The sequence below is a fragment of the Protopterus annectens genome, chromosome 14.part0 (assembly GCF_019279795.1).
Source record: "Protopterus annectens isolate FY-2018-M chromosome 14.part0, PAN1.0, whole genome shotgun sequence".
In the NCBI taxonomy this organism is placed as follows: Eukaryota; Metazoa; Chordata; order Ceratodontiformes; family Protopteridae; genus Protopterus; species Protopterus annectens.
The window spans coordinates 513,416,684-513,444,399 of NC_056748.1; the positions used below are offsets into that span (position 1 = coordinate 513,416,684).

Below are 27,716 nucleotides of genomic sequence, written 5' to 3' on the forward strand. Positions count from 1 at the left end.
TGAAGGAAAGAGGGTACAATGAAAAAGTTCTGACTGAGCAGGTGCCCTTAGTGACTCTGAAGCGAGGTTTAGAAGCAAAACCATATTATTCTAATAAGAGAGTTCCAGTGGGGGATTCCGAAGCAGATAAGAAAGGAACTAAACTGAGAATGTCCCTGAAATATACTAATGATATTGGCAGGTACACTGAGATCATTAAGAAGCACTGGCAAGTATTACTCATTGATAATACCATAGCGAGCCTGGTTGATGTGGTACCCAGATTTAGTTATAGGAATGAGAAATCCATCAAAAGGAGGTTATGCTATCCAAAGGAGAACAGAGTTCAAGTTGCTCCTACAGGCACCACTGCATGTGGTGCTTGTAATTGGTGCAGTTATGTACATACAGGTAATTCCTTTTACCATCCAGATCAAAATAAGGAATATTTTTTCATGTATCTGCCACATGCAATAGCAGACATGTGGTCTATCTTGCCAGTTGTAGAGTTTGCTCCAAATTCTACATTGGTAAGACAGACAGATATTTTAGAGAGCGTATTAGGGAACACATATATAACATTAGAATAGGGAGTCAGACAAATGCCCTCTCCAAACATGTAGCTGCTACAGATAGTTCCCATGTGTTTAGTTTTATGGTTATCTGTCTATTGCAAGAAAGCTTAAGACAAGGAGATATTTGTAATAGAACAGAGAATTTGGAAGCCATATGGATCACCAAATTAAGAAGCACAGAGGGGCATGGGCTGAATGAGTGCATCCCTATAAAACCTAGATTGAAGAAAAGGCCCCTTAGGAGGTAGCAATATGTGATTTTAAAATGTTTTGTGTAATAAATGCTTATGTGTGTATTTTCTATGTGGAATTAAGCAATTTGTATTGATATTGTGTGCTACAGGGTTGTTTGGTGTGTTTATTAATATGTGTTTTTAAATTATGTTTAAATATATATGTATAGTGCCTTTAAGATAATTAGAGTATCTCAGGAATGTGAACCTATGATATGTCAGCTGGTATAAAAGGTGTGTGTGCTATAGTGCTTAGTATACACCTGATGAAGCTTATTAGTGAAAGCGCTTGTGTTCAGCACTGAGTAAAGGCCTTGTTGGATATCTACAGCTGTCAGCGTCCTTTTTTTCTATTTATCATAGTGACTTTTTTGGACGTTTTTGTGTTTTTGCCAGTAACTTTTGTCTTATCTTGTTCTTATATTCATGTTTAATAGAAGATCAGATTTTGACTGGGAGAGATTAAAATTAGTAAAATTATTTGTTGGTGCTATTACACTTGGTAGTAGTAGATTAACACTGGGTCCTGGGTTTGGGTGAACATCGCCACAGATCATAAATGCAGATATTTGTATCAGGTTCTGGTATTTTAGCATGTGTTTCATTTGTTTAAAAGTGAAAAGAGGTTCAATGAGTGTAGGAGAACATTTGTATTTGAAAAATTGGACATTGGTGGTATTGAACAAGTTTGAAGAAATGTGAAAATGGAGTGTGGTTTGGTGTTGTAATGAAGAGATAGAGATGGTTGGAGAAGAATATGTTGTAAAACGTTGATGATGGTAGGGTGTGATGTTAGAGAGAAAGAAAAATAGGATTAGGAATGAAGTGTAAATAAGAAGCATAATGATCAGTAAAGTGAAGCAGAATAAAGAAGTAGCAGGTGATGACAGCAGGATATGTGTGAAAAAAAAGACTAGCAATGAGAGAATGGAGAAGTTAAGATAAGCAAATGTGTAATAAAGTGTGTATGTTTAACATAAAAATGAAAGTGAAAATAAGTATAATGGTTTGTGGGTTTGTGATTTGTGCTAGGTGAGATATAAAGATAAAGTGAGTGGATAGTTAGAATCAAGAAAAGACTGGATATGTAGATTCAGAGAGTGGTTCGTGAATCCTAATAAGTAATGGTTAAAGAACAAGTAAGTGAAAAGTTTATCTCAAGAAATATGATTGGATGTGAAGAAATAGGGAGTGGCTTGATTCAGCTAAATGTACATACAGTGGGGGGCGGGTGGGATTAGGGGGCAGGGTAGGGGAGTGGAGTGAGCCCGAGCGTAACGAGGGTGAACGGACACCACAATCGGGCATCTCGAGCAAGAAATAAAACAATCTACAAACAGAAGTCTGTATGTAAATAAACGTTAGGTTAGTGCTCAACACTAGTAATGCGAGTCCATGAAAAAGCAGTAAATATTTAAATGATAGAACCAGTTATAGAAAATACAGGAACTTGGGGAGGAGGGGCAACATATTCTATAACATCTGAACCAGCGTGCACGCAAATGTAATTTACAAAAATAATATATCATGAACTTGACAAATGAGATGGTAAAGGGTTTTAATATACATACAGAACAGGCTATATCACCACTGTTCTTGCTGCTGCAGGTGGGAAGTTATTTAAATGGAGCTGTACAAATAAGGAAATGCAGGCTGTGTAACTGCTGCTGATGCCACAGGATAAAACTACACTTTTTCCAAGCTACACTTTCTCCAAGCCACCCTCACACTCGAGAATATAGACATATGTTCAGTTACTGAGACATGGTTTATAGGGGCAGAGTGCAGCCTGGAAGTGCAAGGTTTCAATGTCTTCTTCATTTTTAGACCAGTAGCTGCACAGACAAGGTCAGAGTTGGAGAGGTCTCAATATACATCAATAACAAGCATGCCGCTAAGTTGGTCAAACAGGATGCTCAACTTGAGTTCCTCCACAAGTAGATCATTGACAAAATCCTTTACTATATCCTAGCCAGTTACAGGTCAGCCTCCATGTCCCGAGAAGCTCACAATGCATACTTGGACCTACAGGCGACACTTGCCATCCAACCTAACACTCTACACATGGCAGACTTTAATTACCCCATATAGACTGGGACACCTACATGGCAGCAAATCTACAGGCGCAGACAATCCATGACTTAGTAAATATGAACACCCTTGACCAAATAGTGAAAACATCCACTAGAGTCTCCAACAAACTGGACCTCATACTGACAAATGTAAGAAAATGCTGCAAAAATGTGTCATCCTCTCTGGTAAGGTCCAACCATAAAGCTGTCTCCTTCAAAATCAAAATAATTTCTATAACACCAGTAAAACCAGTAATGGTTAGGAACTCTTCCAAAGCAAACTACCTTTCATTAAGTGATGGTTTGCCAAAATTCAAAGCCCTTCCAAACAGCCCTCACTGAACTGCTCTCAGAAACTCTGTATAACCATGTCAATGGCTTTATAGAAGCTGCTGTGCCTACCAGAAGTAAGCCTAGAACTTAGCCCCAGAAAAAATATCCTGGTGGCATCCCAAATTTAACAGGATATACAACAAATTATGGCAAAAATCAGGAAGGGTAATTCGCATAAACATAAAAGCTCTCTCATCAATCTGAATAGATAACTAAGAGGGCTAATTAGGTTAAACCAAGCCAAATTTGAGGTTAAGATAGCCTCCCATGTGAAAGATAATCATAAGGCCTTCTTCATCTATGTCAGAAACCTCAAGGGCAGCACACAGCAATGTGCCAAACTGGTGGTTAATTGTGCCACATTAACCAAGCCTGACGATACAGCAGTTCCAACCTTACCCCCAACCATCCCCAAGAAATACCCTAAAACATAACCCTCTCCAACTATAACTAGGGAGCATGTACTGACTGTGCTTCCTAAAGCCAAGAACAAAGCTTCAATGGGCTCAGATAATATCTCAGGATGTCTCCTGAACAGTCTAAAATATGACTTATCTGGACACCTGGAGTCATTATTTAACTACAATTATAAAACAGGCTTTGTGCCATGATAATGGAGGACTGTGTCGGTCATCCTACTTCATAAGGGGGACCTTCAACAGATCTTGGAAACTAAAGACCAATTAGTCTGACTAGTCTTGTATGCAAAGCTATGGAAATCATCAACAATGACACAAGAGACCTCCAAACACTGGATCCATCACAGTTTGGCTTTATCAAAAGAAGGTCATGCCTACTGAACCTGGTGGACTTCTTTGAAAAGGTCACTAAGGCAGTGGATGAGGGGAAAGAGGTACTTACTGCCTACCTACATCTGGCTAAAGCATTTGATACAACACCCCACTAAGACATTGTCAATAAACTTATGGAACTAGGCATAAACCCCTTTATAACACACCGGATAGCTAGCTGGCTCATGGATAGGACCCAAAATGTTAGGCTTGGTGGGCCACCTCCACAAAGACAGCGATCACCAGTGGAGTTTCCTCAGGCCTCTGTGCTGGGCCTGCTCCCCTTTGGAATCTATGTCTCAGAGGTCAAAACCAATGTCAAAGGCCTCTGGCTGATCAAGTTCGCAGATGGCTGCAAACTGAGAGCAGTCACTGAATCCTTCCAAGATGAGAACACCCTTCAGGAAAGTCTAATAACAGACAAATGCTTGGTGCCAAAGCCATGGCTTGAAACTCAACACAAAAAATGCATTATAGTACCTTTTGGGAAGTCAGCCACTCTGGGTAACTAAGTCATCAATAAACCATTTGCAAAAGAAACAGCATCAGACCTACAAGATCACAAAACCTAAATTTTGCTTACATAAACATGACACGTTTGAAAGACAGATATGTTTTTCAGAGAATTCCCATTCTCTGGAACAGAGTCCCATACATGTGAAGCACAGTCCCTCCCTAACTCTGTTTAAGTGCAACTTGGACCAATGAATAGTGGATAATCAGAAATTCACTGCTGGTCTGGTGCCTATGTCTGTGATGGACAGAGACACTCAGTAAATTACCGCTATATAAATCAAATTGTGGGTCACATATGGGTTGCACAGCTAGGATTACAAGGGCCCTACTGGTTGTTAGCCTCATATACACATATCAACCTAAGTCAACAAGGGACCAGACTAACTCCAAGAAATCTTTTGAAATGCAGACATCTGCTGAGGAAGACCCGTTTTCAAAAGCTCCCTTAAACACTCTAGATCCATCCAACAATAGGAATTCCTCTACTGGGTCATCTTATGACTTTTACATTAATAACTTCAAGGAAGAAATCTTCACAGGAGGACAATGGCCCAGACCTTCTAGGAAAGAGACTAGGACAAGAGATGTCACCTTCAGCAGGGGTAGAGAGAAAAGGCAGCAAAGTTAATGATTTCTAGTTTATAAACATTCTGAGCAGGTGGTTATTCCTTAATGCATGAAGCTCTTACACATATTAGTGAAGGTATGGTCAACACCTGGCACTGGTCTTTGCCAATGAAATGACTAATAAAGACATGACTGATGAGCACTCTGACAGGTCACCTATTGAGCTGCAGAGTAAACTACACATAATAAAGGCACATCTTTGTTTTTGGTGTAATGGTATAAAATTGTAGAGCTAGCTATTAATAAACTTCATGTTGCCATGTTAAATGTATACAGACCTAAATTATCTGGCAAATAGGTTGCATATTATTTGTCTAATAGTATAATAGTGAGGGCTACTTTACCCTGTTGCATCATCTCAATTAACTGTCTTTGCACTGTAAATTATATTCTTAATTTGTTTGATACTAGCTCTATTTGCACACTGTCTCTCTATATGTTATATTATATGAATGCTGATGCCCAATACATTATGAGTGTCACATTTAATTTATTAGCATGAATATTAGCATGAATTTGCCTGGTATGTACTCATCATTCACAAAACTATTCCAACAGTTATACGTATGCAGCGTATGTGTCAGCTGCTTTGCTTCACAAGAGGACATTCTGTACCTTGCATGTTTGTGGTCAGCTAGGTCACGACAGTCCTAGACTTCTATCAACTATTATCAGTTGGTCTCTCCTTGCTGTATGACACCATTATAATAAATCTCCTTCAACCAACAGCCACTTCTCCTCTCTACCCTTCTAACCTACTGTTTGCGTTCACATTATGCTGCATCTTCCATCTATATACAAACAACTTTTTTCCAATAATACATTAATAATCACCTCCAGTCTACTTATATCACATCCTTCTACTTTCTTTTTAATGTCTAATATACCTACTAAACACCTATCTGTGCACATTTTACTATTTTCCCTACTCTGCTACGTACCATAATAAAATACCTATTTTCCCCACTCTCACAGGCCTTTACTCTTACCAGTAATCCAGTCTATCCCTTTTTGTTCTTCTTAAAACTTACCCTTCCTTTTCCACTCCTCTGTATATGCTGCCACTGTTATGTGACACACATGTACAAACTGAAACATTGCACCTCGCTGTACATTTTTAACTCACGGTAAAGTTATACTATTTTTTGTATAATTTTACTGTAAATTATTAATTCTGTTACTGGTATTTTTGTATTTACTGTTCTGAAACTCATATACACTGTATAATTTACTGTAAACTACTTTTTGCTTCTTATATCAGTTTTTTACTGGCATTTTCTCTTCCTTTATTTTTTTAAATATTTTTTGTTTCCTCTTGCTTAATCGTACAGCACCCTACCTCGGTGCCCTACATCCATCGCTGTGCCTACCAGTCTGCTCCACATCATCAGATTTTCTCCATAAGGGCTGAGGCTTGCACAGAGTTTAAGAATGTCCTGGGGGGTTCTTCTTCCATATATGTTTTGCTATATGTTACAATCTGGGTCATATCTGAAAATGGGCATTACACAGCAAGGTTAAGCTGGTCAACAAAATGTAAATAAATAAATTCACCAGCAGATGATAGCTTGCATCTATCCCTGTAAGCTTCATGGGTCAAACAGACTTTGGATATATTATTCTCTAACAAGCTGTTAGATCATTTAGCGAATTACTTTTTCAACAATGCCTCTAATCTTTGGAAAACTGCTTCAGCTCTTACATAAAGGGAGGTGGAATCAAAAGCCTTTCAATAAATATAAATATCTGGTTTGTGCTCAGGCCCAGAAAAAAATGTGGAAACATGGACCAATTTCTGACCACTGCCTTAAAAATTAATTTTCTTTCAAAAGAAAGAAAAAGAAATAATAAAATCATTTTCTGAATAAAAAAGAAACATTAGTAGTTTCAATGAATGTATCAAATAAGTAAAACTAAAACAGGAAAAGCAGATATAATAACAGAAGTACTGCAAAGATAAGGTGTGAACAAGCAAGCATATGTACAGTCATGTTTTATCCTCACCAGTCAATGAGAAAGAACTGAAGAGTAGAAAGTCTGCCTTGCTTATTTGATTATAGGTCCACATGGGCATGGACAAAGATAACTGAACAAACAAACATTACCATTCTAGAGTATTTTGGCCAAACAAATCTCCTGCTGGCAGGGGATCATTCAAAACAAAGAATGCCTGGGCGAGAGCCTACAAAAACAAAAATCACTTTATTACCTGCCAAGACATACATTTATCTCACTGCCATTCCTTTCAATTGTCCAGAATTTCTTAGAATATGCAGTAAGGTGCCACCCATCCCATTATCAGCAGGACACTCATGGTTTGAGCTACCTCATCCCACCTGTCTGCTCTGTAAAGCAGTGGGGCTTCAAAAATGTCCCGCTTTTCAAGAATGCCGAATCCCTGTGGAAAAGCCGCAAATACTTCTGTTTTTTCCACAGCAATTCAGTTACATCACCAACAGTGACAAACCTGGACATGCAGGCAGAGCTGTTCCCCGTTAGGTCCGAGTGCTATAAATTGAGCAGCAATTGGCTGCAACTCATGAAGAGGGTGGGGCTTCAGCCAGGAACAGCCCTACAAAGATCATAGCTGTAAAGCGTTTTTTATTAGCACTTCTACAGCCACTAATAGAAAAAAAGAAGTTATGTACTTACCACAACACTCCATGTGAGTTGTCCATCTCTCCTCCATTCTTTACTGATGGGTTTGGAACTGATCCTCGGTTCCGACAATGCCATTTACTAAAGCTCGAGGTCTTCAGCTAGCTCGTGGCTCACTCCCTATCCCATGATGCTGCAGGGCATTCCCCAGATCTTGTTTGCTGATACAGAAATATTAGTTTGTAATCAAATATACTTGCATAGCGAAAAAAGGACTTATTGTAAGCTGATAAGCTAAGATAAAAGGGTCAAAGACCATGAGGTGCCAAATTGTGACCTCTCGTTCCACCAGGAGCCAAGGAAGGGGGTTAGGAGGGTGGGACGCAAGAATGAAGGAGAGATAGACCACTCACATGGAATGTTATGGTAGGTACATAACTTCTTTATGTGAAGTTGTCCTATCTCACCTTCATTCTTTACTGATGAGACAGTGTCCCTAGCACCATCTTTCTTGAGTGGCTTACGTGACTATATTCTTAAAAACTGTGGACCCAAAGGAGGCCCTGTCCCTAGAGGCCAAATGTACTTTGTAATGAGTGATAACGGTATGAGGTCTCACCCAAGTAGCTGCTGCACAGACAGTGTCTATTGGTAGTTTAGCAGGAAATGCAGAGGAGGTAGAAACAGCTCTAGTAGAATGAGGTTTTATTTTATCTGGTAGCTGTTTATTTATTGACTTATAAAGGAACGAAATGCAGTCTGACAGCCAACTTGACAAAGTAGTTTTTGCTACAGGTATGCCTTTTTTGCAATCTGAAAAGGATACAAATAGTTGGTCAGTTTTTCTGAACTCTCTTGTCCTGTGTAGACAGAAACGCAACTGTCTATGCACATCAAGATGGTGAAGCGTAATATTCTGCCTTACGGCCATACTTTGGAAAGAAAACTGGCAAATCTATAGACTGGATCAAATTAGTGTCTGAAAATACTTTTGGTAGAAATGTTGGATTTGTTCAGAGTGACACCCTATCACTGTGGAATAACAAATATGGTGGGTTTATGGCCAAGGCTTGTAACTCCAAAACTCCTAGCTGATGTAATTACCAGGAGGAAAATGGTCTTCCATGTTAAGAACTTTAAATCACATGACGAAGACGGCTCAAAGGGAGGAAGAATTAATCTGGATAATACAAAGTTTAGGTTCCATGCTGATAGCGGAGGCCTAACAGATGGTATCAAAAGATTAGTGCCTCTCAAAAAAGCCTTCAATACTCTGTGGGACATAATGTTTGGTCCTTCACTTCCAAAATGAACATTTGAGATTGCTGCTAGTTGAACTCAAACAGGAGTTGCAGCTGCTCCCTCAAACAGTTTTGTCAAGAATTCTAGGATTGAAGATATAGGTGCAGAATAAGGATCAATGTGATTCTGTAGTGCCCAGACTGAAAATCTTTTCCAATTACTGAGATATAATCTTCTGGTAGATGTCTTGTGAGAGGAAATCAAAATATGTTGTGCTGCGGATGAAAGGTTTTGTAGCCTGGCTATGTTTGGAATTAGAGCAGCCAAGTTGTCAACCTTAGGGTCTGAAGGGATGGATGAAGAGCTCCCGATGAGTGGATCAAGAGATCTGGAACTGGGTCCAGAACCCAAGGCTCTTCCTGAAGATGAGGTCGTAGGAAGGGGAACCAAATCTGTCGAGGCCAGTAAGGGGCTATCAGAATTAGTGTCCTTCCCAACACACTGGCTTTCTGAAGTACTTTGGGTATCAGTGGAAAAGGATGGAAAGTGTAGCGGAGATCCAGGGGCAATCGTGTACAAGTGCATCCCTTGGGGGATTCCCTCGGAGTTGGGGATCGGCAAAGTAGCTGCTGCAGTTTTTGTTCATGGACGTGCCAAAAAGATCGCAGCAAGGGTGGCCACATTTTCGGAAAATAATTTCCGCCACTTCTTGTTTCAGGGAGCACTCGTGAGGCATTAAAATTGCTCTGCTGAGTTTTCTGCAATCACATTGGATTTCCCCAGGATGTGCATTGTTATCAGAAAACGTTGGGAGGAAGTTGCCCACTGGCATATTCTGAGAGCCTCTCAACAAAGGAGGTAAGATTTGGTTCCTCCTTGTTTGTTTATGTACCAAACCTCAGATATGTTGTCTGTCTGGACTGCAATTGTTCCCAATGGAAGAGCGTGTTGAAATGCCTGCAATGCCAGAAGCACATTGATATGCAAATGGACCTCGTATACATGCCATGTGCCTTAGGCTGTCATTCCCTGATAATGCCCCCCCCCCCCCAATTTGGGAGGCATCTGTGTTCACTGTGCTTAGAGGGGATGGGAGAATGTAAGGATGACCTAAGGTCACTTGATCTGAATGTAGCCACCAATGAAGGTCCCTTTTGCAAGATTCTGTTAGCATTATCTGATGCGACATTGGAAGTTTCTGAATAAAACATTATGTGAATAGGAACCACTGTAAGATCCTCATATGCATCCAAGCTGGGGGGCGGGGGGTCACAGTGATTGTTGCCATTGTACCCAATACCTTGAGAACTGTTCTTGCTTAAACCTTGTTTTTTGAGAGCAGATCTCGAACCTGTGCTCAGTGTTTGTATCCTGTCTGGTGGAAGTTTTACAGTCATTGTAATGTTGTTCAATTCTGCGCCTATGAAAATGATACACTGAGATGGCAATAAGGCAGATTTTTCGTAGTTTATCGTAATTCCTAACCGAGCACAGGTATTCAAAATAGTGTCTCTTGCTTGCAAAAGTAGATGCTTCGTGGTGACAGTTAGGAGCCAGTCGTCTAAATATGGAAACACCCGGAATCCTGAACGTCTCAAGTGAGCCGTAATCACTGCCATGCATTTGGTGAACACTCTGGGGGCTGTAGTGAGACCAAAGAGCAGGGCTCAGAACTGAAAATGACTGGCTCCCAGCCAAAAGTGCAGATGACTCCTGGATGGCCTGTCCATTTTTATGTGATAGTATGCATACTGGAGGTCTATAGAGCACATCAAATTGTCTTTCCCCAGAAAATGGAGCATCAACTGCAGTGTAACCATCCAGACCTTTGTCTTTTTTACAGGTTTATTTAAATTGCTGAGATCCAGTACAGGACTCCAGTCCCCTGTTTTCTTTGGAGCTAAAAAGAACCTTCAGTAAGTTCCAGATCCTATTTGGTCTGCAGAGACTGCTTGGATGACTTTTTCTAGCAACTTTTGAACTTCTACGGTTGCTTGCTTCCTGTGACTGGGTGGAATGTCTGGAATCCTTTTCATTAGTGGGGGTAGGATGGAAAAGGGTATGGAGTAACTTCTGGATATGATCCTTTGTACCCACTTGTCTTTTATTTTTAGCCAGGCGTCTGGGTACAAGGATACGCGATCCCCGACTGCCTCCAGAGGGGGATAGATGGGCCTCCTTTCAGGAACACTGAAAAGGCTTGCCAAAGAATGATTCTCGGTCACCATGATTTTGAAGTCCTGCTCTGCCACGTGGCTGGCGCCTTCCATTATTCCCTCCTCCTCACCACTGGAGGAGGGTTCCCCACTATGTCTTGAAAGGCTCTCTGGGATTTTCTAAACCACATCTTTCCTCCCCTTTGACCCTTGGGATAGGGTCTAGAAGGTGTGGAAAAATGGACTCCAATGGCAGAGAGAGACTTTCCTTCCTGTTCACACCTGGTCAGTGTTTCTTTGACTTTAGGCCCAAAAAGTGATGTGCCATTGAAGGGGGTGTTAATGAAAGATGACGAAGGGTTTCGCAAATGAACACAAACGCATCCAGGAATGTCTCCTAAGGGCAATTCCTGAACCCGCTGACCTACTTGCTCCATCAGCTGCATAAAAGATAAGCCTCATGGATGAGTTAACTACTGAGCTCAGGGTTAAGAGCTGGGAAGATACTTTAACTGACACTCCCGCAGCTACAGTACCCAGGAGAGCATCTCCGGGCTCCTTTAGATCATCACTCTGTAACCTCATGAAGTGAATGAGGTAATTCAGGGACCATAGTGTAAAAGTTGCTGAAGAGAACATGCGCTTACTGTATCTGTCCATCATACGTGACTCCTCGTTTGGGGGATGGACAGATGTGGATGTTTCTAATAACTCCTTTTTGGTGGCTGCCACCACTACTACAGCATCTACGGAAACACCTTTAGTAAGAAAACTTTTGTCTTCTGAGGATGTTATGAATTTATTTGGCCTCCTAGGGACAGGTTCCCACTATGTCTGGAGACTCCCACGCCTTTCCACAAACTAATTCCTGGTTTTGATCTTCCAGCCACCTCTCTGTTTAAGGACTTCCAAGATGTCTGCAAAAGAGACATCTTCAGAGGGCGACTGTGGGGACCCTTCCGATTCGAGGTCCATGTCTGATGTGACTGACTCCTCCAGAGTGTCTAAATGTTTCCTCTTACAGTCTCTTTCGGGGTGCCTCTTCGTATGGGGCTTCCGGAGAGGTTCCCGAAGAGAGGGGTTCACCCTCTGGGACTTCCTGAGGCTTCAGGTCTCTATTCTGTGGGATGGGTTGTGCAGAAACAGATACCGGTGCCTTAGGGAGGAGAAATAGGAGGATCTGACAGACAGGATGCCCATGGGGACAAAGCTCTCCTCATGACCGAGAAAGCCCCCCTCCCATGACCCAAGGAAACCTCCAGTTCCAAGGAACCAGAAGATCCCCCCAGCACCACAGAGGGAGGCTCTGAGATCGAGGTAGGAGCCAAGCTCAACTGAGCTGAAGCCCTGCAAGGCAAGTTCGGAACCGATAAAATCTTGGTCCGACTGTCCCGAATGGAGAGTGTCGGCTCCTAGACCCCTCAGATGGCACCGTGGCAGTCAGAGCAATCAGAGCCGAAGATGCTGATGTAGGTCTCAGCCCTGATGGGTCTATCTCTATCAGTTCTACGCACTCCAGCTCCAAGGCCACAGTCTGGGTCAGAGGAGGAATCAACGTACAGGGAACTGGCCTGTTCGCTATCAAAGCTGATTGGGTCGGTTCTGACAAGTTTTGGCCAGCGCCAGTGTCCTCAATAGCTTCTGCACCAGACGGTCCATATCACAGTCTGAAAGACTCCTGGAAGAATGACAGGATGGGGCTGGTGATGCCAGACTGAAGTATTGATGACCTAAGTATAGGAGAAATCGGCTCCAAGGTAGGTGAGCTGCTCCTAACTTGCAACATCATCCGCTCGGAAACCGATGGAACCGAGGTGGAAGGCCGAACTAGTTCAACTGGCTCCAATACTTTTGAAACTTATTTTGATGGCTCCAATCCATCAGACAATGCAGATGATGGTCTTTTAGAACCCTTGTCTGATTTCTGAGAGGGAGACACTGACTTTTTTGAAGGGCTTTGACCCTGTTCTAGAGCTTCAGAAAAGGTAGACAAGTAGGCCCTTAAAGATCTGTTTAGTCCTTCTTTCATGCAGGACTTTTGAACTGAAGGAATGGCATATCGAACAAGATTCCTGTAAATGCAGGGCTCCCAAGCAATAAACACAGTGTGACCGAAGAAACCAGCTCTCTAACTAAAATGGGCTAAACAGCTCTTTAAGAAAACTGAACTAACAGAGAAATAACAAGAAATTAACACACAAACAATTGCACACACCTTTTGCTGAAAAATAGCACTCTGTCAAAAATGCAAGACTAATGACAATGTAATATAAAGACCAGCCCTCTAACTAAAACGGGCTCAATATCTATAATAACATGCACACAAGCCTTAAACACACGCTGTTAAGTAAGAAAAAACTCTATTAATTACCTAAAAGTTTTAAACTCCACTAGTATGAAGACTATGATATGTATACATCTAAATATGTAAAAACACACTCTAATATTAAAGGGATAGGGGATTTGAGGCCTAAAACACTGGCCAAACCGGAAACAACAAACCCTATATTTCTAAAGGAAGAAGTGTTATAAAGACGTGTAGAGGAACGGAAACTAGCAAAACTACTAAAACAGTGCAAGACATTTCAAAAACGTGTTTAAATTGTAAAGAAAAAAAAAAACAATTTGACTTAGCCAGAGCTAGAATCAGATGCTCGATCCGTTTCAGCGGCAAACGAGATCTGGGGAATGCCCTGCAGCATCATGGGATAGGGAGTGAGCCACGAGCTAGCTGAAGACCTCGAGCTTTAGTAAATGGCCGAGTCGGAACCAAGGATCGGTTCCAAACCCATCAGTAAAGAAAGAAGGTGAGATAGGACAACTTCACATCTTGGTTTTATCTTTTCGTTTTTTTTTTTTTTTTTTTTTTTTATAACCATGACTAGAACCAGCTAGTAAGCCAGCCATTGACCAATGTCCAGTTTTTTTTTTTGCCTTATATTTTTTGATCTATTCATCATAAAATATCTGTTTTTCCTGGCAAGTCATTGGGAAGATCTGAGGAATGAAATCACTAAATAACAACATACATTTGAGTTTCAGACTTCAAATCCTTCAGAAAATGTATTTTAACACAAATCCTGTTACTCAAACAACTTTATAAATTTAGAAGAGCAATATTTAAACTATGAACCTATTTTGGGCCTTTGTTCCTACATTTTATCAGGCTCTGTCCAGATTTCTTACACTAAGAGGTTGAGAGGTATGAATACCATCAACGATGGGGTGTGGCTTCTGCGGAATTGACTTCACCAACTATGGCAGTAATGCACTGCATTATATTTCTTGATATTAAAAAGAAATAGTACCAGAGATAAATAGATTTTGTAAAATTTTTAACTTGGAATCATCTGGGAAATTAAAAGCCTCTTATAAGCAGTGATCTTAACTACATAAATGAAAAAGTACTTCTGGATGGTAAATTCAAAACAGAATCGAAACAGATCTGCCAGAGATGCCTCTGTTTATAACCCAACCCCAAAATATTTAAAATGATTGAAATAGTCATTGAAGCGCACTTTATATTGAGCAAAAGAGGCTAAGAGCACAATAGTCAACTGTCTTTGTAAGGAATATAGAACATGAAAGATGTACACATGGAATTCAAACTAATGTTTCCGGTTAAACTGCTTGGTTCCACATCCATTACCTATGCCACTGCAGAACAAAGAGCAATATTTAAAATCTGTCCCTATTTTAGGATCGTTGCCCCCCCCCTTTTTTCCAGATTTCTTTCACTAAGAGGTTGAAAGGTATGAGTCAACCACTCAGCTACCCAGCCAACCACTCCAGCAGGCAGGAAGCCAACCAGTCCAGCAGGGCCAGAGCCAGCAAGCTAACCACACCAGCAGGGCCAGAGCCAGCCAACCAGCTAGCCACTTCAGCAGGGCCCAGGGAAGCCAGCTAGCCTAACAAAGACTGATTGTAGTGTTAAGTATCACAAATAGCATTTTATGGCTCTAGCTTTTTTTAAAAATATGAATATGTACTGCTTTGATCATAATGTGAATATGACTGTGTTCCTGTTGGGCATGTGCTGCATCTCAGCTTGTTCTCTCACTACATTTGCCGTTGTGGCGCCAACTTCAGAGTCACTTCATTACCCTATGTCCCAAGTGTTCTTGACATCCAGCTGCTTCACTCTACATAAAGTGAAACAAGCACATGTAATTTCTGCAGCAGCAGTAGTCACGGTTACCATATCCCACTACCTAAAGAACTTGCACAGCTGAACTTCACCTGCAGTTGGCAAAAGTTCACAAGGAACAACCAACCAAGTAAAATCTATGTAAGGCTATCTCCAAGACTCAAATAATAAGTTAATTTAAGTCTAGTGTGTATTGTTTTGTAGTGTTGAAGCTGCTAGAAGGATATCCCCACCCCCATACTCATAGGCCTTATATTGCTGAAGGTGAAGCTACATTAACGCTTTGGCATATTTCACCCTAATCAGTGTAATATATCCCTGGAAAGACACTGAAAAGCCCATAACTATAAAATTAGATGCTGTGACTCGAGACAAGTATTTAGAGTTCAGACACCTTGCCTTTGTATCCATGAACATCCTACCTCACTGATTGTTTATGGTGGTAAACCATATGGGGGGGGGCCTCTTCCTGCTCTGTTCACCCCACTCCCTTGCCCTTCCCCCATATCCCACCCTTCCACAGCAGCTCTAATCTTATCCTAAGCAAACCACTCCCCCTCGTTCCTATGATCCAGTTAAATACAACTCTACCTTGTCCACACCCACATTTCATGCACACCTTACTTTCTTTTATTTAGCCAAACGTATCTGCTCTCCCTTACATCCATCACCTTGAATTCACATGCCCTCTACTATAATTCTTTGCATCTTACTCTACTTTACCATCACAATATAATCACCACCTCAAACTATTTTACATTAACTCCAGGTCTACCACCTTCTCTTCTACTATACACACAAATTAGCACTGCACCATAATTTTACTACTAACCAATCATATCTCCCCCACCCATCCTTATCACAAGCTGCAAGGTAAAACACCTAACCACATTGTCAAAGTCCACTCTAAAGTTAAGACATTTCCAACCTTACCTTCAGGTGGACACATCACATGATAACAATCTCTATTTACACCCTATACACTACATTCAAACACACAAATTCCACGTTTACTATTTCTAAACTCACTATCACAGTTGACAGGCTCCTCCTAACTTGCCCAGCCTCTTTACTCTTAATTCTCACCCTCACTACAGCTATATCTTCACATACCCCTCCACACCAATACACATCAACAACCTCCTCTAACCCTCTCCCCAATAAACAGCACAGCTTCTCATGTACCTCTTCCCAGCTTTTCCCTTATACCCTCCCATTTTATTCAAGAAACCACACTTGACACCAGTATCCTCACCTAGGAATAAAAAACACTTCCCATAGTACACATTCCTCATTACCTATCTACTCAAATGTGGAGACATACATCCTAACCCTGGCCCACCCTCTAATCCTAACTACAAGAGTAACCCCAAAGATGTCAACATACTTACTCTTAACCTTAGAAGTATACGTAATAAAATAGTCCCTTTGCATGCCTGGATTGATTAAAATCAACCTGACATATTATCCCTTACTGAAACATGGCTACATCCCAATGTAAAAGACTCAGAAATAATGCATCCAAACTTTGCAATAACCAGAAGAGATAGCTCTAAAAAAAGGGGGGGATAGCACTTCTATATCCCTCTACACTTATCACACCCTACACCAGTAATATACCCATATTTTCCAGTGCTGAGGTACTAATCTCCTTTTTGAACCTCAATATGTCAAAAAGAATTTGCATAACAGTAACATATATCCCACCAGATAACAATATACCAGTGTTGGAAAATATTTTATTCTGGACATCCCAAACAATAAACCCTGAAACAATAATCTTAGGAGACGTAAATACAGACTGACAAACCATAGCTTCCAACTCCCCCACAAATACTATAAATCTGTATGTTTTTTTCTCAGCTTATCAATGCTCCAACAGGATACAGCAAAAAAAATCTTACCCGCCAATCCACCTTATACTAGATTCTAGTATCCCACCCTGCCAATTACCCCTCTTCTGGTACACTGTCTAACTCCCTAAGCAATCATCTACTAGCTTATTCCCTTAGAATAAACTCCCAACAACTACGAGTTTGCACTATAAAATCAGTTAGGAACTCAACTAATTTTTGTCAGCATAAATTCAACAATCTCCTACAAGAAATAGACTGGGCACCCCTTAAACAACTACCCCTTAATGACGATGTACTATACTTTAATAAGACCTTCCTTCACATACTTAATACACTAGCTCCCATTCTCATGAAAAGAATCAGAAAGAACTTGGCACCATGGCTCTCTAAGGAATGTAAACACCTGATGAAGCAAAGGGACCTGGTCAACCTGGAAACAAAACACAAGTGAACAAAATCATGTTAATTTCAAAACACTATGTAATAAAGTGACAAAACTAATAAACAGAGGTAAGAAGTCATATTATTCTCAGTTTCAACTCCAGCATAAAATCAACCCCAGTAAATGTTGGCACTCCATATCTTCTCTACTTAACCCTGGAAGAAAAGGAAAGCACACCCTATCACCAGATTCCCCCCCCATCACAAATAACTGAAAACTTTAACACGCACTTCATAAAATCAATTTCGGACCTACTAAGACCTCTAATGCTGGACAACCCCGCAACCTACTCTGACACAAACCCCAGGCCATCAACTACTTCTCACCCTGTCATTACTAACCCCCCCACTCAACAAAATGTCATACAAACCCCATTCTCATTTCAGCCCATACCCACTGACACCATTAAGAAACTGCTACAAAAACTAAAACCCTGCTCTGCCTCAGCTGACAACCCCCATACTACCTCAAACTGGCTGCTCAGTTGTCTATCCAATCAGAAGTACCTACCATACGGAAACAATCTCATATCACCCCCAGCCACAAAGGAGGCAACACCTTTGATCCATCCAATTTCTGTCCTATATCCATCTTGTCACCTATATCTAAAATTCTCGAGAGAGGTAGTCATCAGCAAGTAATGCAATATCTGTTGCAAAATAATCTTTTAACCAAAACCCAACATGGCTTCCGACCTAGCCACAGCACAGCTACAGCTCTATTATCTTTTACAGATACCATGAACAGGGCCACAGATGCAAGATGCTATACAGCCTCAGTATTCTTTGATCTCTCCAAGGTCTTTGACACAGTGTCTCACCCCCTTACTTTTGAACACACTGTATAACTTAGGCTTCTCACATAACACAGTAAAATGGCTTCAGAGCTACCTCAAGGATTGCAAACAAGCAGTGAAATGGGCCAATGAACTCTCACCCTTCCTCCACAACCCTACTGGAGTCCCCCAAGACTCCATCCTAGTACCTCTACTCTTCAACATTTTCACAAACAACCTTCACACTGCCTCTCACCCTGGGACCCTCATTCAGTACACTGATGATTCCACCATAACCTGCACTGCTCAATCACTAGCAGAACTACTTTCAAAAACTCAGCAGTCCTTTACTGAAGTAAAATCCTGGCTAAGAAATGCCCAACTCTTTCTTAATCCAAAGAGACAAAACTAGTACTAATATTCTTACACGGAAACTCGATCAGTCCAAATCAGTCCAACCAAGGAACTTCTCAAATATACCATTTATTAGACACACAATTCACAGTTGTAGACAAGTTGACCTAGGTTTCGTCTTGAACTTATACAGACTTCATCAGAACTAACACATCATACTGAAACCACTTCCCTTTATAACACTCCCAGGTTAATTGATTAATTACACTCCCACAAAATTAAAGACACATACCCATCAGACCATACATATGCCTAAAAACATATATAAGCTAAAACTATGAATAAAAACATACTATAACATTACATAAAAATAAACATATAAAATATGTAAGATAAAATCAGTACAAAATGAATAATAAAATAATTTGATTTCTTAATCCAAGAATATAAGTTACAAAATGTCTAGATAAAAACAAATTTTATGGCAGAAATTTTAGCCCAGTATATATCTTAACTTTAGTAATGGGGCTAAACTAATATGGTCATTAATTCCAGGATAACTAGTGGCATTTAACCTTATTTGCCACTTCGTTTCACTAATATCTAAATGGACATCCAATATATGCCCTTGATCATCCTTAATAACTTACTGAATAATACAAAATTGGAATTCGTGACCTATATTTATCTTAATATGTCTTGCCAGTGCATTAGTATTTTTCATATGTTTAATGTCCAGGCAAATGCTCCCCTATCCTTTCTCTAAGTGTACGACAGGTTTTTCCAATATAAAATGCCGGACACTGATTGCACTTAGCTAAATACACCACATTTCTGCTATAGCAATCATAATGTCTACTAATAAATATAATTTATTTCCATAATTTAATCCTATTTCCTGACGTAAGAATATACTTGCATTTATTACATCTGCCACACTTAAAATTCAAAAAACAAAACTAGTACTCTTTCATCCCCAAAACACCTCCTCTGTCACTGATCATTTCAACATCCTTGCATCTGACAACACTGTCATACAAATAGTGCAGGAAACCAAATGTCTAGGTGTTATCATTGACAATAAACTTTCATTTGACCCCCATATACAGCAAAATAAAAAGAAAACTCATCAAAAACTGGGACTCTTATATAGAAACAAACATTTCTTTACTGCAGCAACCAAAACTATACCCATGCAAAAACATTTTTACTTCCCTCCCTTCTTTATGGTGCCCCTATCTTAACTAGCTTACAAATCTTTACCCTAAGCAAGTTGAAACAGTGCTACAACAAAGTTGCCAAGTTTGCCACAAACTCTAAAGGTACTTGAGCATTATCGCAACAATATTTTTGCGGTTGTGAAGAGCGCATACATGCAGACAGATGACTGCCTGAAACACTTCAGCCAGCTACTAAGTCCTTACTAATGTCCAAAAAGTTTAAATGACTTTCTGAAATGGCAGACCTTACAAAATGACACGAAGTACCCACCCTGGTATCACCTGTTGACGTCTTGATGGTAAGGGATATGTAACGGACGTTTTATTCCGTTGTAGGAGTCTACACTGGGAATCAGGGATTTACACTTCTTTTGGCATAGTGTCATGTTGTAATGTATGCCATTTCTGAAAGTAATGTAAACTTTTTGGCCCATTTCTAAGGATTATCATCAGCATTTGCAAGTGTTTCAAGCATTCGTTTTCCTGTAGGAATGCTGTTTTCAGTTGTGAAAGTGAAACAGCACTGCGGAGTGGGGACTGCCTATGACAACACCAGGAAAGGTATTTCTCTGTTCAAGGAACAGCTAGTAAGTGTTTGTAAAGTACACAACCAATTTTTGTAGTAGTAAGTATCAAAAAAAGGGTTGCAAGGAGCTTCATTTTCCAGATCCCCTGCTGTACTGGTCAGTTTAGTACAGCACATGGTTGGATGCTGTCATTCTTTGTGAAAAAACGCGATGTATGACAAACGGTGTCCCTCTCGTACTCTTCTGCAAAAAGGCCGCTTTCCTTTCTTCTTCATGGTCCACTTGAACAAGAAAATTGAAACAAAGGTAATTCGGAGTTTACACGGCCCGTAACACTTACACATACAGCCGTCTTGTAAACATAATGAATTACACAACAGAACAAATGTGGTTGCAATAATACGCAAGTACCACTCTAAATATCACACACACCACTCTAAACCACTCCTAGAATTAAACTGGCTTGAACTCCCCAACCAACTTGCCTTTATTCAGCTATCCAACTTACACAACCTTATTTTCAAGACTACTGCCTGCCCTGCACTAGCCAATCTAGTCACAACTTACACACCAAATCAATCCCTACGATCAGAAGACAAAAATCTCTTGACTATCTCAAAACCCACAAGAAAACCTGGTCACACACTGTATTCATACTCTGTCTCTATACTTTGGAATTCACTACCTCTAGCTAACCAGGTCTATGCCTGGCCTAACCCATTTCAAAGCCTCTTTAAAAAATCATCTCAATAATACATGGCTCTGTTCCTGCATAAAGCCTGCCTAATGCTCAGGTCTTCCTCTTCTGTCACATTTCAATCCCTCACAGCCTGCAAGATCCTAAGGCTCTTCTAACTCCTTCTCTGCTTCTATGCCATATCCTTAAGCTACTGCTCAGGCTTTATTGCTTCTATTCTTCTTAACTCTCTCATTATCTATCTGCATCACTAACTTTCTGGCTGCTATTTTCCCAACTGAAACTAATATTCTATTTTTCTTGTACTATAACAGTCAATGTCACACATTGCACCCCCTACGTACTATTTTTTGGATACTATCTACATCATGTATAGTGAGAGTGACAATTATTGTCTGTAATGTTTTAACTGTATAGAGTTGTCTAGATGTGTACTAATATATTGCAACATCTTGTAGCAGTTTTTTCTTTCAACTTATTGTTTGTATAGTATTTCTAATGTAGTTTTTAATGTATTGATTTATACATTATTTGTATTGTACTGTATGTGGAGCTTTTCTCCCCGGGCCTCTGCTGAAAATGGGTTCTGTAGACCCGGTCAGACCACCCAGGTAAACAAATGTTAAATAAATAAATAAATATTCTTTATTGCATCTTTGTGCTGGGTAAATTAGTGCTATAGGTTTATTATTTATTTTCTAACTGATTTGTTCACAGGTAAATAGGGTCTGTGAGGGTCTACTATGCATTATAATTTATTTTAGAGTGGCTTTTTAGTGATGATTTGCAAGAAGTACTTTAAAGTGAAAATGTTTATAACTTTATATTTTGGAGGAATTGGGGGCATGTTTAGTGGTACCTTAACTGCATCTCCTTCACCGCTGCAATGGCGATGTCATGGTAGAGAGTGTGGCCATTGTCATATTGGCCACATTCTCATGTCCCACTTTAGCCCTCTTAAAAGGTGGCAACCCTATGCAGATTTTTGCCTGATATTTTTGGTGTATTCCTCAAAAAAATTGTCTTTTTTTCTCTACCAAGTCATTGAGGACTGCAGTCACTAAATAATGACAAACATTTGAGTTCTAGGTTTAAAGGGCATCATTTCAAATCTGTCCTTAATTTTGGGCCTTTGTCCTCCTGCTATTTTTGGCTTTAGCCAGAATTCTTACAGCAAGAGTTTGAGAGGTATGATCATCATTTTAATGATACATGGCTGGATATGAAATGTTCCTGTCTAGAATTTGGCACAACGGTACTACTTCTACAGTTCACTGTCTGTGCAATACATATCTTTACAATTCAACTATGCCTTTGCTTTTCCTTCTGTTTTTATTTTTAGAAAATTGTACATGACTCAGAAAAAAAATGTGACTATTGATACAATGACCACACATAACAATGAAGAAAAAATTTACCTGCAGTAGCTAATCTGAAATGGAATACCTTTGTGGAACTCTGAAATTAGACATGCCCAAGCATTGTTTTTGCTTAACTGATATAGAAGAAAGATCAGTAAATGGTCATCTTCCACCACTTGAGATACTACATTTAGAAGCTTAAAGTAGCACATGCAGTTGTCTGTACTTTGTTTAAACCTAACTTGCATCTAACCAGCTGTACTGTTGTTGAGTACATGACCGGCAGCATCTGTACAATGGTCTGTATTGGGAAGCCATGTATTCCTGCAAAGCACGTTGCCATGTATGGTAAATATCTACATCAACAAATTTGTTCGTACATACATTTTAAAACTTCAGCTGTCACAGCCAAAACTTTTACATTTTCTTAACTGAAGACATTTCCCACAGTTGCATTACTAGATTATGTCCCATTATTTTTTCTTTAAAAGATTTGATCAGAAAAGCTTCATCAAACTAACATAACTTGATGCCACAAAGTTAGAGCAGTGTATTTTGTTTTCCTGGGCAGAAGCATACAGATATATGATAAACAAGGATATTTTCTTGTACAGTAAACAGCTAAAGACATTTTCTCACTTTCTCTATTCAGTATTCTGGTGTGTATCTTTTAGTACAACTTAGTTATTCAAAAATAAAATGGATTCATGTGTACTGTCAAGACTATATGGTCACACTGCAAAAATGTATATGAAAAAACAGTGGTCCTTACCATCAACGTTAAAGTAAAGATGTTGTGCTTTGCCAACAGACCTGTCTCATTGGACATCAAAAACTTCAAAAGACTGATAAAGGCTGAAATTAAAGAAGACAAAAGTTTACATTACTTTGATGGATTAATATTAACTAAAAAAGTTAAATGAAGTCTGATTTTAATAAAAAAATAACATGGTTCATAGACTACTGCTATACTCAAGTGTAAACGTCTGACAGCACTACTCAAAGCTTCGGGATGGAAGATCCTCTGGAAATGGAGGCAGATAGCTGGCCCAGTTACAGGCATGAAGCAAGAGGCAGCTCAGTAAATTACATGCCATAAAGCCTGATTTCAGCAGTGGGCAAAACAATGGAAGCAGACCTGTAGTTGACACATACATGGTTCTGGGGTAGAGTGGTCTGTTCATTTAGTTCCGGGAAGGGATCACAACAGGAAAAATCTGGGTAAAGCAATTTGATCCAGTTCCATGGTTATGTCACATGGAAGGCAAAATGTGGCAAACTTGTGGATGGAATCTGCCTAGACCTCTGCAAATTCTCCAATTTTGTCATGCGTCACAGGCTCTCTGTACAAATGAGGGATGGGAATGTAGAGAAAAAAATGTATGGATTACGGATGAAGATAGAACTGGTTAGACAAAAGGGAGGAGAAGGCAACAGGACAGACTTCTCAGAGGGTAACAGGGTATCAGGTAGTGTCACCACAGCAGTCAGTTGTAACGCCAGCAGACAGTTGATTATCTGAACTAACTGGGACCAAGGACAGTTATGACAATCAAACTGTTCGGATAATCAAACATGCACTGAACTAGATAAAAACTTCTAAAAACTGTTTTTTTCTGCACTCAATAAAGAATATTTTTCACATGCAAGCAGGCTACAAGTTCAAAAAAACATGCACAAGCTAATATGAATAACGTTTACATATTCAGACTTTATGATTTTTCCTACTCAAAAACTTTGGAAGACTGGGTTCAGATAACTGATGTTTCAGATAATGGACATTCGGATAATCTACTCTCTACTATACTCTATTCACTGTGTTTCTAACCTCATTGCATGGAACGGAGAACAAGAAAAACAGCAAATGTATTATTGTTTCAAGATAAGGGATATATTCTTTCCTTCAACTGCAATAGAAAAATATGACTCTACAGATGAAACATTTCACAAGATACAAAACAGAAACCGCTACAATTCCACAACAGTAGACTTCAGTTTTGGTAATAAAGTGAAACCCAGTCCTTTGCATTCATTGTGAACAGGGTTTCTCCAGAAAAAATTTGTAACTCTGTAAAAATGTCCCAACTCTGAATATCTGAAAAGGTAGCGGCTCTTAACTTTTACCCTTTGGGCTCCTAAAAACAGAGGTGGACAACTTCATGGCACCCATGCGAATGCAGAATAGTCGCGTGACCACAGAATCATACACCAATGCACTGTACGAACACGTACTCAAATGCATGGATCTCACCATACCCAACAGAACCAAGACAGTCTCCTCAAAAAAAAGGAAGCCAGGCTGGTGGTCCCCTGCCATAAACAAACTCTACAACAGAAGGAGGAAACTGATGCAAAATAAGGTGAAGTCCCAAGACTGGAAAAACTCCCTTAGCAGCTTCAACAAAAAGTTGAGATCCCTCATCAAATACTCGAAAGCTAGCTATGAAAACAGAATTGCAGCAAATAGTAAAGACAACCACAAGGCCTTCTATAGTTATGCAAAGAATCTCCACGGCAATACCCAGATTTGAGCTACTGCACAATGATACCTCCTATACCAAGCCAACAGATATTGCCAGTATACTGGCCAACAGATTCAGTGCCAACTTTACCCCTCTCTCCCCCCACAAAGGACCAATCACAATACAAGTAGATTGTCAGGCATCCAGTACTACTGCTGCACAGGTTAAAACAGAGTTGTCCAAGGCCAAGAATACAGCTTCGGTGGGACATGACAATATCCCTGGTTGTGTTCTACATGAACTACAGAGTGAACTGGCACCTCACCTGTGTGCCCTGTTCAATCACAGCCTCACCCTCAGGCTTTGCCCCTACCGAATGGTGCACTGCTACAGTCATCCCTCTCCACAAAGGAGGAGCGACTACAGACCCTGGGAACTACTGCCCCATTAGCCTGACGAGTCTGATATGCAAAGCTATGGAACACATCATCATAGACCTAATAAACAAGGCTATAAGGAATCTCCAAACTCTGGATCCCACACAGTCTGGTTTTGTGAAGGGTAGATCATGCCTGCTCAACTTGGTTGACTTCTTTGAGTCAGTCGTCACCAGAGCTGTGGATGAAAGCAAGGTGGTTTATACAGCCTACCTTGATCTGGCCAAGGCCTTTGATACCATTCCCCACTCAGGAATCATAGAAAAACTCACTAAGCTTGGCATCAACCTCTATATCATTAGGTGGGTTGCAAACCAGCTCACAGACAGAACCCACAGTTTGAAAGTAGCTGACTCCAAGTCAGACTGCCAACTAGTCACGAGTGGAGTCCCACAGGGTTCGGTCTTGGGTCCTCTCCTATTTGGTGTCTACTTCTCTGAAGTCCAGGAGAGCATGAAGGGACTCTGGCTGACAAAGTTTGCAGATGATTGCAAGTTGGGAGCTATTAATAACTCCCCAAATGTTGTTGACATCCTACAGAATGGCATCACTGAGACAAACGACTGGCATCAGAACCATGGCCTTAAGCTCAATGCCAAAAAATGTGTCATCATCCCCTTTGGAAAAACCCAGTTCCCATGAATTACCACATTGATGATAGTCCACTGAACACAGAAGGCATTATAAGAGATCTGGGAACACAGGTTGACAGCAACCTCTCTTTTGATCACCACATTGCACTGTGGTCAGAAAGTCCTTCTATGTGGCACATTTCATTACTAAGGGTTTTGCATCCAGGAAGAAAAAGGTCATTGTCTCCCTCTACTCTTCCCTCATTAGGCCAATCATTGAGTACAATGCCCCATTTGGCATGTACCTCACTAGACACGTACAACTGGAAAGGCCGCAAAAGTACCTCACAAAGAAGACCTAGGCCTTAAACAGTTGTCCTATATGGACAGACTCAAAAAACTCCAACTATTCTCTGTCTCATATCGCCTACTTAGAGGCAATCTCTACTTGACTTACACAAAGCCATGTTTGACCCAGCTCTGTTAGAAATGCTACAGCTAAAGAAATCCCAATCCCTCCGCACCACATGCTCCAGAGACCTCAACCTCATTACCACAATTAACAGAACATGCTGGAGGGACAGGTTCATAACCCAGAGACTGCCCATGCTATGGAATAGACTTCCCATTCATGACTAGCGGAGCACCTCGCTGACCCTCTTCAAGAGAAATCTTGATGAGTGGATGGGAAACAGAAAATTCACCCCTGGGATAACTCCAGTGGCTCTACTCGACAGAGGCACTGGGAACTAAGGTCGGGTGGCACTATGCCAGGGTAATCCTATGGCTAGGCTTGTAAAGACCCCAGGGCCATTAGCCTAGTACACACCTATGAACCTGTGAGCCCATTCAAATGTAAAGTGCTGCTTCTAGAGAATGTCAGCAATAGTCAGAACATCCAACTGCACTCAGACAGGAATCCAGAAAATAAGCAAACAAATAAATAAATAAGACAAGGGCTATTACAGAAATTCTAATTCATGATGCGCAGAGTGAAAAGACTGTGCTACAGAAAAGCTGCATGCTGATGTCGATATCTGGGGCTGAGGGGTCAAAAGGTGATAATGTCCCTTTAAGAGGCCTGCTCAGTCTATAAATGGATTAACATGTACAGTTAAGGAGGTGTTACAGGAAATCAGAGGTCAGTATAATGAAGAAGGTGTAGATGAAGGTGACTAAGATGGAGGATAGTGAAGGAAATCAACATATTTTGGTAGAAATTGAGAAAGAAATGGGTAGGTATACAGGTATATAACACACAAAAAGAATAAAACAGCAGGAAGGAGGGAAAGTAACAAGCAGTTCAGAGGATCGCTATTTAATCCAGATGTTTCACAAAAGAGGTAAGCAGCATGGGTGGTAGACGTTAAGAGAGCTGGGTCCTTAAGCAGCAGACGATTCCTGGATAGATGGGATGAAAGGTGCAGAATACCCGAGGTTAGCTTCAACACTCATGCACAATACACAGGCTCACAGTCTCCTTCTACTGATATGCAATGTAAACTGTTACATGTGTTCCTCTTACTAGACAGCTGTGATTAAGGGAAAACATAAAATCAACACTTTTTATATCCCCTTTCCAAATGACCTCTGGTTAGTGAAGCCTCCCACCCCAAATGCTCACTAACCTACTTCTTCCTTCACGATAAGAGCTCTAAACAGGGAGATCTTGGCTTCATTACACTATAGTGCTTGGCAGTAGAAAGCAATCATCGTAATTTATATGCAAAAGCATCAAATATAG

The 27,716-nt window shown here is 40.4% G+C and overlaps 1 protein-coding gene across 1 annotated transcript in view; it reads right to left on the minus strand.

Annotated features, from left to right (window-relative positions):
• Positions 1-27,716, minus strand: part of ARMH3 (armadillo like helical domain containing 3) — a 2,648,735-nt gene that overhangs the window by 520,747 nt on the left and 2,100,272 nt on the right. The window contains exon 19 of the mRNA XM_044055591.1: positions 23,274-23,356. Within this exon, the coding sequence (XP_043911526.1) occupies positions 23,274-23,356 (83 nt within the window). The remainder of the gene's footprint in view (positions 1-23,273; positions 23,357-27,716) is intronic.